The 14,863-nt window shown below is 41.8% G+C and overlaps 1 protein-coding gene across 5 annotated transcripts in view; it reads left to right on the forward strand.

Moving 5' to 3' along the window:
- The first annotated feature begins 3,335 nt into the window (after positions 1 to 3,335).
- Positions 3,336 to 14,863, forward strand: part of KDM3A (lysine demethylase 3A) — a 33,295-nt gene continuing 21,767 nt past the window's right edge. For 2 of the 5 annotated variants that reach the window (XM_082316477.1, XM_082316473.1), the window contains exons 1-8: positions 3,363 to 3,473; positions 4,025 to 4,213; positions 6,866 to 7,021; positions 9,232 to 9,342; positions 10,976 to 11,078; positions 11,966 to 12,090; positions 12,579 to 12,651; positions 12,736 to 12,824. In XM_082316477.1, coding sequence (XP_082172603.1) covers positions 4,043 to 4,213; positions 6,866 to 7,021; positions 9,232 to 9,342; positions 10,976 to 11,078; positions 11,966 to 12,090; positions 12,579 to 12,651; positions 12,736 to 12,824 — 828 coding nt within the window. In that variant the 5' untranslated portion in view covers positions 3,363 to 3,473; positions 4,025 to 4,042. Of the gene's footprint in view, positions 3,474 to 3,989; positions 4,214 to 6,865; positions 7,022 to 9,231; positions 9,343 to 10,975; positions 11,079 to 11,965; positions 12,091 to 12,578; positions 12,652 to 12,735; positions 12,825 to 14,863 lie in introns of those variants that run through there. The other 3 variants (XM_082316474.1, XM_082316476.1, XM_082316475.1) reach the window with 3 other exon arrangements.

Consider the following 14,863-nt stretch of genomic DNA (forward strand, 5'->3'; position numbering starts at 1 on the left):
TATGCGGAGAAGTAGGTTTAAGTGCCTGAATGTGGAATTTTTTAGGCATTGCTAGTTGTAAAATTGGCTATTGAGTTTTACCGCATGCCTTGTTAAACTCAAATTTCTCTTCACCCAAAGCATCTTACGCTTTTTTCCTAGTGATACCACGTACGGGAGAAAAGTACTTACTTAATGGTGGCTGAAAGGAAGAATTTATTGAAGTGTGTTCTGAAGTTACTGTTTAAAGAGCACCTGTTTGCAGAGATCACTCCTTTCTCAAATAGGCGCTTACCTATTAGCAGTTCAACCCAGTAGGTAGAGGCGGCTGTAAAAAATTACGTTCAAGACTTCTTGCAGGCAGAAGAACAGGTTGAAATCTGTAGTTTAATCGGTTCTGCGTATTTACAGCACTGGTTTGATTTGCAGGTACTTTGAAAGGCATTTTGTTCTTGAGAAAGGTATGTAATTCAAAGTGAGATAGTTGCGTCTGTGCCATTATCATAGTTTTTGTTTGAAAGTTATTTCTGAACATTTTGATATTTCTATTGACACACTGTGTGAGTGCGGGTGGGCACATAGACACAAAAATTTTCTAGTAGACATTAGTTTTCATGGAGACTATTGTGAGTGGTGATAAAATAATCAGGTAAGAAAAACACAAGTATTTATTTTTCTGTATTGTCTGGTTAAAATACTGGGAAATATATACTAAAACTATGCAAAAAATTCAGAGATGTTTATAGCCACAATTTAAAATTTATATCTTTGACTTTTTGACCCAGCACTTCACTGGTTACTCCAAATTTATAATTATCAAAGCAGCTAGATAATTTAAAAAAGATATTTGGTCCTGATCTAACTTCTTCAAGGAATGAAGAATCCTAGGGAAGTGAAGCAAGTAGCTAATTATCTTCCTTGCTTAAAAATAAACAAACAAACAAAACAAAAAAAACCCTTAAGTTATCTGGCTTCAACTTCTAGCCCCTGGCTTTTGAATACCTCTGCTCTTTCAGGACTAGAAAGCTTGTTTGTACCCTGAATGCTTGATTTTTGTCCAGGCTCCTGTCAACTTGTATACTGTTTCACCACCTTCTCTTCTGGTCTCTGCCGATTTGTGTGACTTTATATACATTCAGAATGTTGCATTTTGATCATATGACTCTTCTTTTAGCACCTTTTCCTATATAAGTGTAAGTTCATCTTCAAGATAATTCACGGACTATGTCACTGCAGCTATCACCCTCTGCTTGCTCTCTTACTCTCAGCCCTCTAGGCCAGCACCTACCCAAACCATCAAATTTTAAACCACCTTTGATCAATCTTCATGCTACTCTTTGCATGTGGGAGCTGCTCATTCACAAAACCCACATCGTTGTCTTTCAAGTCTCTCCTTAAAGCTTTTTTATTCTGGTGCTAATGGAAAAAAGAAATTACCATTAGAGACAACTGGAGTGGTACCAACAGTTTGATCTACTGTATCGACTAATACTGCTTCCTTATCGCCTAACATCGCTCTTCCTGCGTGTATTCATCAGCTCCTCTTTGAGGCAAAGTGTTGTGTATGCATAAAAACTAAGGCCTTCAAATAAGGGGGGTACACAACACCTACATTGCATGATGTGTATGTTGTACAGCTGCTGTTCCAAGAACCTAATACCTACAATGAAACAAGCCATTTGGTAGTTTCAAACACAGCTTGCTCTATACAATCTCTTATCACAAACTCCATTTTGTAGGTTTGGTCTATGTATTAAATATTCAAATCTGAGGAGCAAACATACCTGTTTTTCCTTTCAATGCCTGCTAATGAGTATTTCCTCAGGCTACATGCAGTTGCTGATATTTAGACTCATTTTTGATTATTCACTGTTTGTTTGTTTGTTTGTTCGTTTTTCCTGCTGAAAACGCTAGATATTACTAGGTTCATTTTGTTGCTAGGAATCACTTAAAGTTACCAAGAAACTTGGGCTGCCTGATTTCCATGGTGTGAAGGACAGTAACTCCCTCATCATGGCGCACAAGGAATTTTTTGTGCCTTTTGATTTCGTACGTGAATGTGTTTGTTTGAATGTAGAGGTAGACAAGCGGATCAGTGGAGAGTCCTGAAGCAAAGTGGTGGGAAAAGCTTTAAAAATGTATTTAACACAAAGGTGGGACTGGCTTCTTTGAGAAAATGGAGGATGAGACCAGAACATGGCAGGAATATGCTGCCTTCAGGGGAGGCCCCGCTGCTGTTTGATGGGGATTTTTGTTTGGGGAAAAAGACATCTCTTGTGGTGGGAGGAACCCCAGAGAGAGCATAAGCTGACCACCACCAGTTTCCAGTAAACTGGATGACTCAACTTCTTAGCCTTGGGTACTTTCTTCATTTCTGGTCTTCCTCCCACATCCTCCAGTAGGAAAGCCTGTGGTAAAAGAGGAGTATGCACATCTCGCTGGGTCACTGCAGAATATGGTCCGCTAGTTCTTTACCATGTTCTCAGTTTAACCACTCAGTTCTCTTATGACCTTGGTTACAGCCTTCCTTAAGAGCACACGGGTCTTCCATGAAAGGAGTAAAGGACCTGAGGTGGCGGACGACAGTTGCTTGTCGATAGAAGTACATAACCCCGCTCAGCTACAACCAGAGCTTCTCTAAAGCCTGCCACCCTCCCAAGGAACCTCTAGCGCACGTTATTTCCCCCCGGCCAGGCAGGAGGCAGGAGCCAGCAGCCCCGCTCGGCCGCCAACCCACCCCAACAAGATGGTGGCCCTCCACACGCTCGCGCCTCGCCGCCGCCGGGCCCCTCCCGCCCGCGCGTGCGCAGAGGGCTGCCGCAGCGCCCCCGCAGGCGCGCGCAGACGCGCCCCGCAGCTGCCCCCTCCCCCTGTGCTATATCTGAGTACGCCGCGAACCGCACGTATAAGCGGCCCTTTCACGCCTCTGGCCTCCCTCAGATCCCTCCGCCGACTCCAAAGGCGGCCCTTGTAGCTTAAGGCTCAGCTCGCCGGAGGCCGAAGCGTAAGCCTGCAGGCGCGCTACGGCCTAAAGCACGTTTGTTTTTCCATTTGGCCCCGTTTTGGCCTCCTCGTGGACGTGGGCGGGCTGGGGGACTCCTTCCCTCGCAGCTTGGCGGAAGGATACTCATTTTTCCCCCTCCGCTCTCTGCTGAGCAACGGTTTCGAGGCGTGGCCAGGAGCGCGGGCACCGCCCCTCCAGGCCAATCGCAGCGGGAGGCTTGCGGCGAGCCCCGCCCCGCCGGCGCGGCGGAGCCAATGGGAGCGCGGGATGGCGCGGCGGGGGCGGGCCGCGGGCCGGGGCGGAGGGCGGGCGCAGGGGTGAGGGGGTGTGTGCGCCAGCGCGGGGCCGAGTAGTAGCGCTGGGCGCAGCGGCGGCTGCCGGGGGCGGAGGGGAAGCGCCGCTGTTGGCGGAGCCCGCTGCCCGGGCGCCGTGTGACCGCGGGGTGCGCCGGGTGGGGACCGGCGGCGGGGGCCGGGCGGGGGGAAAGCAGGTGAGGGCAGGGGCCAGGCCGGAGGGGTGGCTGGGCGGGTCGGAGGGGGTGTCGGCGAGGCGGAGAGGCGTCCGCAAGGAGCTTGGCCCGGTCGCTGGCTTCCCTGCCTTCCCCCTTCAGCTGCCGCTCCCCGCTTCGGCTCCTCGGAGGGAGGGAACAAAGAGGTGGCGGGGGCAGGGTGGCGGCCGGCCGGGGTGGAAATAGCTCGGAGCTGCACTGCAGCAGCTTCTGGTATTTCCTTCCACCCGCCCCCGCTGAGGCAATGATTAACAAGACCGTGGGCAAAGAAGCATCCTGTGGGTGTCCGAGGGCCCGGCTTGAGCCGCTTGAAAAGAAGCGGGGGAGGCGGCGGGGGGAGGACGGGGAGAGGAAGGAGGAAGCAGCGCTGCTCCCGCCCGCGGCTCCCTCTGAGGAGAGGCGGGCGGGGGGCGAGCCCGCCGGCAGCGCGGCCTGCCAGCCCGCCGGCGCCTTGTTCTGTCGGGTTTTGTTGCCTTTTTTTATTATTATTATTTTTATTTTCTCTCTTCCTTCCATCGGTTTCCTCCCTGGAGGCCTCCCGATGAGTTAAAATGGTGCTGAGGCTCGAGGGGAGCTGGTCGCTGCTGGTGGGGAAGAAGTTCCTCAGCCTGTCGGAGGAAGACGACAGGTCGTGGGACACCAGTCGCATCTCGGAATGGCCCTGGAAGTCGGGCAGGATCCGAGCAGTTTCACACACGGACATATCCAAACAAGACCTGAAGGTAACCGGGAGCTTTCAGAGAGACCTAAAACGAGAGTGCTTGCCCTGCGACCTGCAAACTTTGCGTGCGTGCGTGTGGGTGTGTGTATACACATATATATATACACACGCCGGTGTTGGGGGAGAGAGGTCTTCTTGGTCAACTCGCCAGCCTAACATGCCTGGAAACATGTGCACCTCTGGCGAAAGCCCCCAGCGTGCTTGTACTAATGCTGGAAATTACCTCAAACTAATCATAAATGTGCTTTCTTCCACCAGCATTTCGAAAACTTTAGGTTTTTATTGCACCTGCTGTGCCTAGGTTTTATTTCTGCGTATTTCCTAAATGTAATTTAAGACATTGTCAGTTATAAACGATTTTTTTTTTCTCAGAGATTACAGTTGTTTATGAAACAAACACTCCTATGTTGATGGGATTGGTGACTTTTCTTTCTTGCTCCTTGAAGTAGCTGGCGATGAACAAGTACTTCTACCGTCTTAAAAGACGTACCAAATTCATGTGTGGTGTTGGAGGTTTCTTGGACTCTTCTTGCATGGTGGCCACTTCTTAATAATGATTACCAAGGGGATTTTTAAAGACGCAGTCAATTATTGCAAGCTTAACTATGTGCTTTGGGTCGAAGTCGAGTGACTTTCACAGTTTGACTGTGAAGCTCTTAAGGGGCTATTTGGCAACTGTAGTCAGTAAAACTATTCAACCATGTCTGGGCAATTACTATAGCAGACAAAGTGCTCGCTAAGGACAAAACTCCATTATAGTAACGGCGTCTTGTTACATGGTCCTCTTATTTGTTTCTACAAGGGACTGTAGTGGCAGGGTGTTCCATGACAGCAGGAACAGTACCATCTTTCAACTAAAACTGTTTCCTTGCCTTTTTTTTCCTAATGGGAAGAACTTTGTGACCTCTGATTAACTGAAGAAGCACCTGCTCCTAGTAAAACAAGAAGAAATTGTACGTGTTTCTAACTCTTTTTTTGAAAGTGTAAACTTTGCTATGAAGAGTCCCGACTTGTTAGAGGCCGAGGTTCTTGTTGTGGATCTGTGGCAGGGGTGGAGCTTTCTCCATCTTTGGCCGGCGGGGCTGTGCCTATGCCGTACTTGGAGTGAGGAGGAGGATGCTGCTGCTGCAGAAAGCTCTTCTTAAGGACTTTCTCTGGGACTTAAATGGAGAAGGAGCAGGTGCTGTTGGGGACTTTGCTGTGAGCCTTGTAACTGGTTGCAGTTCTGCCAGAAGTGATTGACTTTTAATGCATTCTCCAGTGAAAGTGTTAAAGAAGTTGCAAAGTAGACAATCGAGGCGTAGAGAGCTTTTGTACCAAAACTCATGCCATCTCCTTTCCTCTCTCGCAGCTCTGTGGAAGAGTAATGTATAGTTAGACCCAAAACAGTAATGGATTGGGGGGAGAAAAAGTCTCTAAAGGAGTAGAAATATTTAATCTTTTTGCACAGCATCAGGAACAAGCTAGAGAATAGAAGGACTGTCAACTACTTTCAAAAGTATTTTCTCAACTGTATTTTCCTGTTTGTGCAGTGTTGATGCTATAGAGAAAACAAGCCATTCTGGTTCTGGTACTTGTGTTATTTGCTTATCTCTTTCATTGTTTCCGTGAACTTCAAAATGACTAAATTCATTTCTGCACCCATTAGTTTTAAGACTCTTGTCTGTGGTAATGCTGTTTTCTGTGCATGCTTTTACTTGCCTTTCCTCTTAGAGGGAAGCTAAACACAAGGGAATGTTTCTAAGATTCACTCAACTGAGGCTTCTCTGCTGTTAGGGTAAATTAGTTAAATGTATTTAGACTGGATCGTTACGTTTTATGGGAAGAGGGAGTGATTTTTCTGAGAGTAGTGTTCTCTACCAAGACATTCCAATTCCTGTATTCAGGCAAAGTTGTAGTTGTGGTCTTTCCCAGTCCTTTGTTGATCTCCCTATGTTGCCTATGAAAGAAGGGTAATGCCATCCCAAAGAAAGTGGTGAAGCCATGATGTTTTTGTCATGAAGTGACAACTGCTTTCCGCTTGAAATGTTTGTGTAGATGCTTCAGAGATTCATAAAGATAAATACCAGTTAAAAGCAGGTAGCAGATGACCTTCTTCACATTATATAATTTGATCACCTTAAGTGGCATAACTTTGATTTGTTGAAAGCACAAATGATAGTATTTTGGGGACTCTTATTCTTAAAATATTTCTGGAAAACCAGCTTGTTTATTCAAGTATTCTAGTTTAGAGTTTGTGGAAAATACTTAATGCCACTACTGTATACAGTCCTTTAAAGTTTTGGGGTTTTTTTGCTGTGTTTTTCCCTGACGGTAAACACTAGTGGCAGAGTTAACACATTCAACTGCCCTTGAGCAGCAGAGGACTTTTTGAGTTGTAGAGTTAAACAGGAGTGTTAATGTTTTATAATGTGACAGTAATGATGACAAACCAGTTAACATTGACTATCACTTATAAAATACTAGGTCAGTCTGGGATGCTTTAGGGATTGCTTGATTGTATGACAGAAAGGCAATAATCACGTTTGCATTATAAGTTCTTCTAATGATATTTTTCTTTTTGGAGGAAATTGGTGTTTGTTTATCCTTTTTCACGTTGTGTGTGTCTGAATTTTATGGTTAGTCACTCCTTCACTTTGTTTCCTTTCTGTAGATTTGTGTAGAATTTGATGATGAGCCATGGGAAAAAAGAAGATGGCTAGAAGTCTACAGCCATAAAATGAAAGCATTCCTGGTGGAGCAAAAGCTGGTACTGGCTGAAAGAAAATCTCATGGCAGTTCTATGTCTCCTGTCCAGTGGCCTGCGATGGCAAGTATATGCTTGGCCTAACTCACTCGGGTTCTGCAGTTCCATCTTCCAAGGACAGTGTTGCTCCAAGTGTGACTTTCTCACATCGTGTCATGTACAGCTTCACTTGTGTGCTCTTAGTCTCCCTTCAGATTACACCTAAATCTTAGTACAGCTAGAGCTAGGCAGAGCTTGTAAGCATTTGAAGTTGCTATGTTGTGCCTGGAGATACAGGAATGTATTTTTATAACTTTGCTTCCCTCCCAAACCACTGTTCTGTACAATGTTAATTCCTTCTCCCTCTAGTCTCATGTTTCTTCCTTCTTTCATGGAATTGCAGTTAAGAATAGAGAGAAAAAGGGTAAATAGTAGGTTTCTAAGGATAGCCTGTATTTTTATCTTGAAGTCTTGCTTTACTCTGCCTCAAGTCCTGTTAATTCTTCAGTGATTCTTGATCTGAGACAAAAATCATTTGCATGACTCTTATGTGATGGCTGCCTGGCACGGATGATTTGTGAGATTTGGATTTTGTGCATATAAAAACCTGAGCTACACTGTACAAGCCAGAGAACTAAGCTTTCTGTAACTGCCGTGCATGGCTGGCTAGGCAAGTTAGCCGGGAGAGGTGAACAGGGAACACTTCTTCATGTATTCAGGCAGTATAGTTTTACTTGACTACTTTGGATATTGCTACTCATAAAAGTAGTTGTGAAATAAATGAAGATGTAAACTTGCTGTTGTTAATTACGCTGAAGTTGTAGTCCATGTTTTAATACTCTTAACTTCGCTAGGTATAAAGTATGCAGTGTAACTCATATTGCTGCATTTTAGCTGAGCTTTCTTCTTAAGCAAAGCTAATCTAAGCAGATATTTATTGGAAGTAGGGCCAAATAAGATGGGAGAGGAAGTGGAAAGGTGAATCCTTAATTTTATTTCCTGACCTGTGCATTTAATATCAGCAGTTCTACTAGTAGATTTTGCTGATACAATGTTCTGAAAACCTGCTTGTTTCAACTTAGGTTGAAATAAGTATCTGAACAGTTCTTGCTGGATTCTTGTCTTCAATTTATGCATGAGGTATTCCTCATGTGTGTTTGATGTGTCAGTTCATGCGCTGCACATGTGCCAAAGCTCATTTAGTAGAGGAATGGTGTAGGATAAAGTAAAGCACAATACTGGAGCTTGCCTGGGCAAAAAGGATTTTTTTCTCCCTTTACCACCACCACACAAGGCAGGAAAGAAGGGGTCACAAAAGAGGTGTGTGGATTAATTGCTTTAAATCTTGATCACAACTTACTGATTCAAGTATACGGGAGAGTATGTTTCTGACAAACGGAGTAGCTTTGCAGGACTCTTATAATGCCCGTTCACTCCTGGAGAGACTCTTGTTCCTCTTACGGTGATACAGCCCCTTTGCCAATGCTGCCCTAACTGAAGTGAAAACTACAAAGGGGAAGAAAGTCTTTGTTTCCTTGCTCAGTCCTTTGGAAACACAAACACATACTCTATCAGAATGATTTCCTTTTTTTTCTTTTAAATGGGGCACAAGTGTACATTGCCGTGTCTGATGTTCCAGGCTCCTGATGCCTACCCGCTCAGAGCTGTTACTGCAAGACTAGACAAAATTTAACCTTGAACATATTAGGAAGAGTTCAGAGGACTCTTTTAAAGGAAATTTTTGTTTCTTGTCTGTTCTTAAAGCCTTTGGTATACCTGAACACAGCTTCATCATTGTAGTGCAGTGGTATAACAGCTCTGAGGCTATCCAAGTCATCATACATGCCTAAACTAAGGCTTCAGTATATTCTCAATGTTGCGTGAGCTTTGAGAACTTTAATGTAAGCCATGCAGCAGGCCTTCGTTGATTTGCTATTATTCCCCCAGTCTACCATAAGGATGGTTTTTCATTAACATATCCACAATTAGAACTCTTAGTATTAGTAAATTCTTCATGTTGAGGTGAATGATTAATGATTGTTAATGACAGCTACCTGAACTGAATTCCTAACTCATTCTAGTAAATGAAATTAATTTCAAATATAGTCCAGTAGCTCCTTTATTAGGGATGGATTAGAAATTTTATTAGGAACTTGCTTTGTTTCAAGAGTTGCATGTAGATGTGGTATCTTAACAGAGAAATAGATGCAAAACGAAAATAACTTTTAAACGCAGACAAAGAATGATGAGATCTTCTTACCCTGTTTCTAAGAAAATGTTTATTACTTTTCTAGACTTACAAATCCTTAGTGGACAAAGCTGGTTTGGGATCAATGGTTTCAGTACGCTATCTCGGTGAAGAGAGATGTGTTTTTCTTTCTAAAGACCTTTTGACACCCATTCAGGTAACCTTGTACGGCATTATAAAGATGGAAAATAAATCTTTTATCTCGGTCTTTAAGATATGCCAAGTTAATGTATTCTAAATGCAAACTTCAGATGAGTAAAAACTTGGAGGAGGCATTTATTGCTGTAACTCATAAGTATCATTTCTGAATGTAATGTGTCTGTTGATTTAAAAACCTTCTGAAGCTGATCCAGGATACGGTCACTTAAGAGAGCTGGATGAGGGAGTGTGCTAGGACAGTTATTCAGCTCAGGTGACAGCAATTACGTCATGTTGATGATGGGGATAATCTGGAATAGTTTCTCTTTGTTCTTGTGAAATGACTGTCATTACTCTGAAAGCAGTTGCAGGCATGTCTGGAATAAATCTTGCTATTTAATAGAAACAGCTCACTTCTAAACCTAAACAAATGTGGAATTGGGCAGGATGTAAATGAGATGGTTGAATTATAGTCCCTTTATTGAGCACCAAGAGGAAAGTTTGTTAGTGAAAATTACATACAGAGACGGGTTGAAACAATTACCCCGTGTGACTGACTGGTCAGGCATTTTGAGGAATAGTATCTGCTACTGATAAAGGACTTAACCTTTTCAGAAAACAACTCTCAAGACCTATAAACAGTCTGAATAAAACTTGTAATAGGTGTCACATGTTGAGACTGCTAGTAGTGCCATCATTAATGTTCTACCTTGACTTGTAAATAGACAATTCATTTTGAAAAACTAACAAAATCACTTAAAGCTAAATTTGAGTTGTAGATTGTTGTCTTGCCTGTGTTGGCTCAACTACAGAGTAAAGTTTTTATGTAGAAGCCTTATCCTGGTACTGCAATGGAGAAGATTGCTTTTCTGGCATCTTGAATAACAGTTTCTTGAGTACTAGCTCTTGAGCTTTCTGCCTCTTACAAATACCAGAGCAGTGCTTGGGACAAAAAAAAAATAATAATTTTTTAATGGCACGCTGAGCCATTGTTAAAAACTTGCTCTAAACTATCAGTTTCGGAGTCAATTCTAAATATTGTCAAGCAGTTTGTTTTAGATAACAATATAGAGAAAAAAAACCCTAAAATATAAATACATGATACTGAATAATTATTAATTATTTAGATGTAGCTGACTGTTTTCATTCATATGAACACTTTATAATGGTGTCTTGAGATGGACTGGATCTTGGCATTATCATAAATAGAACCGTAAAACGTAAAATATTTGCATTTACATCTGCTCAGGACTACTATAAATTGCTGCTTCTGAGGACTTAAAATGCTAAATTAAAAAGTGGATGGTTCAGTGTTCATTAGCAATGTAGTAAAACAAAGCCAGATTGTTTTCAGAACAATATTAAAGTGGACCTGGAAAGAATAGAATAGAGTATTTCAGTTGGAAGGGACCTACAGTGATCATCTAGTCCAGAGAGCTCACGTCAGTCTGGCTGGCTGATAGTCATTCCAGATGGGTGGTAAGGAAATGATGTCTGCTTCAATAAATACAATATCCTAGGAGCTGAAGGAATACAGAGTAATGAGAAACTTGTTGGACTTGTATGAATCGCTGCTATCTTATTTCTAAATATTATGTCTTTGTTTATCAAAAGCGTTATGCTTAATACCAATTTTCTTTTGTCCTACGTAGGATGTGGACAGTTCCAGGCTTCCTCTGAAGGATGATCAAAATGTTAATGAAGAAATTCAGGCTTTGGTTAAGAAACACCTAGATGAAACACGTTTGGTACAAGGTACAAGCATATTCTGTAGCAGAAAACTCTGGCAATAAATACTCAAGTCAAAAGGAAAATCTTTGCAGTGATGGTGTAAATTACAATAATTTGTTTCAGGGATAAAAGCTTTTTTTAAAATCCTGATTCCACTTTCTTTCACAGCAGTGAATGCAAAGTGTGAAGGATTAGAGATTTAAGTTTCAAGTATTTCCTTTGTAAGTGTGAGTACGTAATTTAGGCGCATATAGATGGCCTGGTACTTGGGAAAGAGATATCAACTTTGTAGCAATTCTCAGTGAAATTATTGGGAGTTGCTCATTGTTTCAAGTAGCTTGATTTTTTTTTTATTCAGTCTGCTGCTTGTTTGTAAAAACTGCCAAAGTTTTATCTAGAGACTACTTTTTGAGTTAAGTTAAAATTGTTATATTTGCCAGCTTTAAATTCTTAATTACTGGGTTCATACCAGCATATTTGTAGTCATATGCTTGCATATGCAAGAAATGCCTTGCTTTTATGGAAAGGTAAATATTGCAACTTAGAGTTGTCATTTCCCATACTGTAAAGAGAGGAAGATTCCACATCTAATCATTGAATCTCCATTTCCGTGTCCACCAATCTGCCTCACTGTCTGAAATCTGGAGGTTAGTCTGGCCTCTGCTGCATGTCTTAACCTTCAGAAAACTTCATTGAACTACTCCAGGAAGGAGGTAGCTGGAACGTAGTTTTGTCATGCTTTTTTTTCCCCCTCCCTCAGCGATGTGAAAGTTGTCACAAGGTTCTCAATTTGTTTTGCTTACTTGCATCTTGCATGCAGTACTGTTGGCAAATTCCTGTTGGTAACTGTGATGATTTTCATCCTCCCTTTTTCTTAATCTCCCTTTTCCTGTATTTTTTCAATTTTTAAGGTGGAAAAAATATAATTGGTTCAAAAATTAGAATTTATAGCCTGGATCCATCTACTCAGTGGTTCACAGCAGTTGTTGTCAATGGTAATCCAGCTACAAGAACTCTAGAAGTCAACTGTCAGGAGGTAAGAACCAGTTGCTGTGGGTTTACAATCAGAGATGGGGAATGGGTGTAAACTTCTATCTGTATCCCCACCAACACCATTTTTAATTGAGTCCTCACTGTAATAAGCTTAAGAAAAAGGGGACCAGTGTAGTGCAGAATAATCTGTTACCCCAGAGTGTTTCTGTCTGCTGCTGGTAGAATTATCAAATAACAAATGGCCACCTACGCAAAACGAGGGAGACCTGGAATTTTTATTTGAAGAGTGAGGCAAACACATGATCTTTCTTTGCTTTCTATGCTGTGTAGACAGTGCTCCGAAGCACCAGTTTGTGTGTGTTTTCATGCAGAGACACTGTCACAACAATATATTGTTAAATTCAGCTTAGTATTCAAAGAACCTAGAAGTGTCTAAGCTTAGTCTGTACCACAACATCTAAGATAAATACATTCAAACAGTAACTTTCACCTCTTTAAATGGCTGATTCTGTGTTTGTGTTCCTTTCCAAGATTCCAGCTTTAAAAACTCTTGATCCAGAGTTAATTCATGTTGAAATCATATATGACAACAATGGAAAATGTGGTAAGACCTACTATTGTTTGTCCTTCGAACTCTAAGTAGCCTATTTGTGATAAATAGGCTAATCTTGATCACCTTCTCTTCCAGATAAATCTAAAAGAATTGGGGGCATGAAACGGAAGTCATCTGAGAATAGTGGAAGTGTTGATGCTAAACACACAAAATCTTCTCCTGAGGTAATGTCTTACTATGTTATATATGACTGTTATATAATGGTTATGTCATTTCTCAGAACAGCCTTAAATGAGGATTAGATAGGAAACTAGAATAATACAATCCCTGGGAGGGTGCGTTGAGTTCTTTGAAACTTGTCTAGGCATGTGTGAAACATCTTGCTTTGTGATAATTGGAGAATAAGTTACTGAGCCTTGAAGGTTTTTGGGTTTTTTTAACTGTGCTTTTTGCCCCGTCCTTCTGCTTAGGAGTTGGCCTGCCTGGTCATGTATTCTGTAGTGGGAGAAAATGTAAAGCAGTTCTCAAGTTTCTAACCTTTGCTTTTTGTGTTCTTTAACTATTTTGTACGTAAACCCAAAACCTCCAGCTACACTTGCATGCTTTGAGGATTCAAGCTACGCAAGCAGCAGTCTGGAAGAATGTTGCTCCAGTACATGTGACTATGAATATGTATGACTACATATGACAGGGAATATGACTACTTTTCTAATACTTCCATGTCTACATTTATTTCTTTTGTGAGTGACCTGCCAAGTATCACTGAGATGTAAGAAAACTGTCTTAAAGGTCGAAAGATGATGTGGCTAACTTAAGTATAGAAATGCAAATGAAAAACTATGGCTTGGCTAAAGAACAGTACTTCAAACCTACCCTGTAATTTTGCCCCAGTGTTTCAGACCAAAAATTGCATTTCGGGCAGGAGTAGCCTTCTGGAAGCTCTGGAGTGGTGGTGATGGGGTGGGACGGTTGGGTTTTGTTTCATTGTTTTGGCTTCGTGTTCTTGGCTTGTGTGCAGTCAGTCCTGTGCTGAGTCAACTGTGTAGATCTGGCTAATGACTAGATATCGTTATTAGAAATCTTAAGCAGCTTCACAAAGATACAGCATGAGGTAGCAAGTACAGGGTAAGATTCCTCAGTGAAAAGAGTGATCTATCTTGTATTTACTGCTGAGGAAGAGTGTACAGCAAATCAGCACGAAGTAGCTAGTGCATTGCAGTCATACTCTGCTTATGTTGTTTCTATAGCTCGTCTTTGAGTACCTTTAGCATCTTTCAGGTGCTCAGTTCGCCAGTCTTTGGCTTTCTGCATAGTCAGCCATTGAGCAGCCTGCTTGATACACGCAAAGCCGGTCTTTATTTCATATTCCAAATGTCCTGCAGAAGAGTTATGATCTGAATTCATAGCTTGTTTCACCATAGTTTTTCCTTAAAGTAGTGAAGTTACTTTATTCTAATTTTCTAGTGTGTCTTCCTTTGAAGGACTGGATCTTTTATCACTTTTGTACTCTTTGGGAAATGTCTTGCAACTATTTTCTCAAAATGGTTACAAGTGAGTGTACTTTCTGATAAGGAAAACAGAAGCTCTGTTTGTTTCTCTGATTTTGGTGGATGTGAATATATGGGAGTGATAAGCTGAAGCCATATTTTTTGTTTTACTTAGTATGTGATAGTACTCTGATTTCTAATATGGAGTTAATTAATTCCAGTGTTTTTTTGAGAGCTTGTTGATGCCTGACAGCTGTGTTATACCAAAGCAGAAATGAAATATTTTTGGAGTTGATGGTAATGAGTCTGTAGTGTAACTTCCAGCAGTAAACTGAGCATGTGGGAGTGGAATATGGATGTTAGAGCTGAGGAAGGAGCCCCACAGAAAACTGCTGTTTTTCAAGACACTTGCTAATTTGGTAGGCCTGTTGTATTCCTAAAAGAATTGTAGATTTTTAAGGCTGGTGATTGTCAGCACAGGATTTCTTTACTTAACACTTTCTAGAATTCTGGTACAAAGTTTTTCTCACTACAGGGAAGTTCACATCTAGATTTTTAGTAATGTTGTCAGACTAATTAGCTTCACAGTTTTAATTTTCTCTTAAGATTTTCAGGTGAGCTCTGAAAGCTATTTCTGAATTCTGATTACTGCAATTATTTTAGAAAGATCATTGCACTGGCAGTTGTGAAGAGCAGAGCTTGCTATCTTCCTTTCCATGTTCTTAATACACCTTCCTTCCCCAAAAGAAGTTTGTTGTTAATTGGGGGGAAATGAA

Source organism: Platalea leucorodia (genome assembly GCF_965183815.1).
Source record: "Platalea leucorodia genome assembly, chromosome: 6".
NCBI lineage: Eukaryota > Metazoa > Chordata > Aves > Pelecaniformes > Threskiornithidae > Platalea > Platalea leucorodia.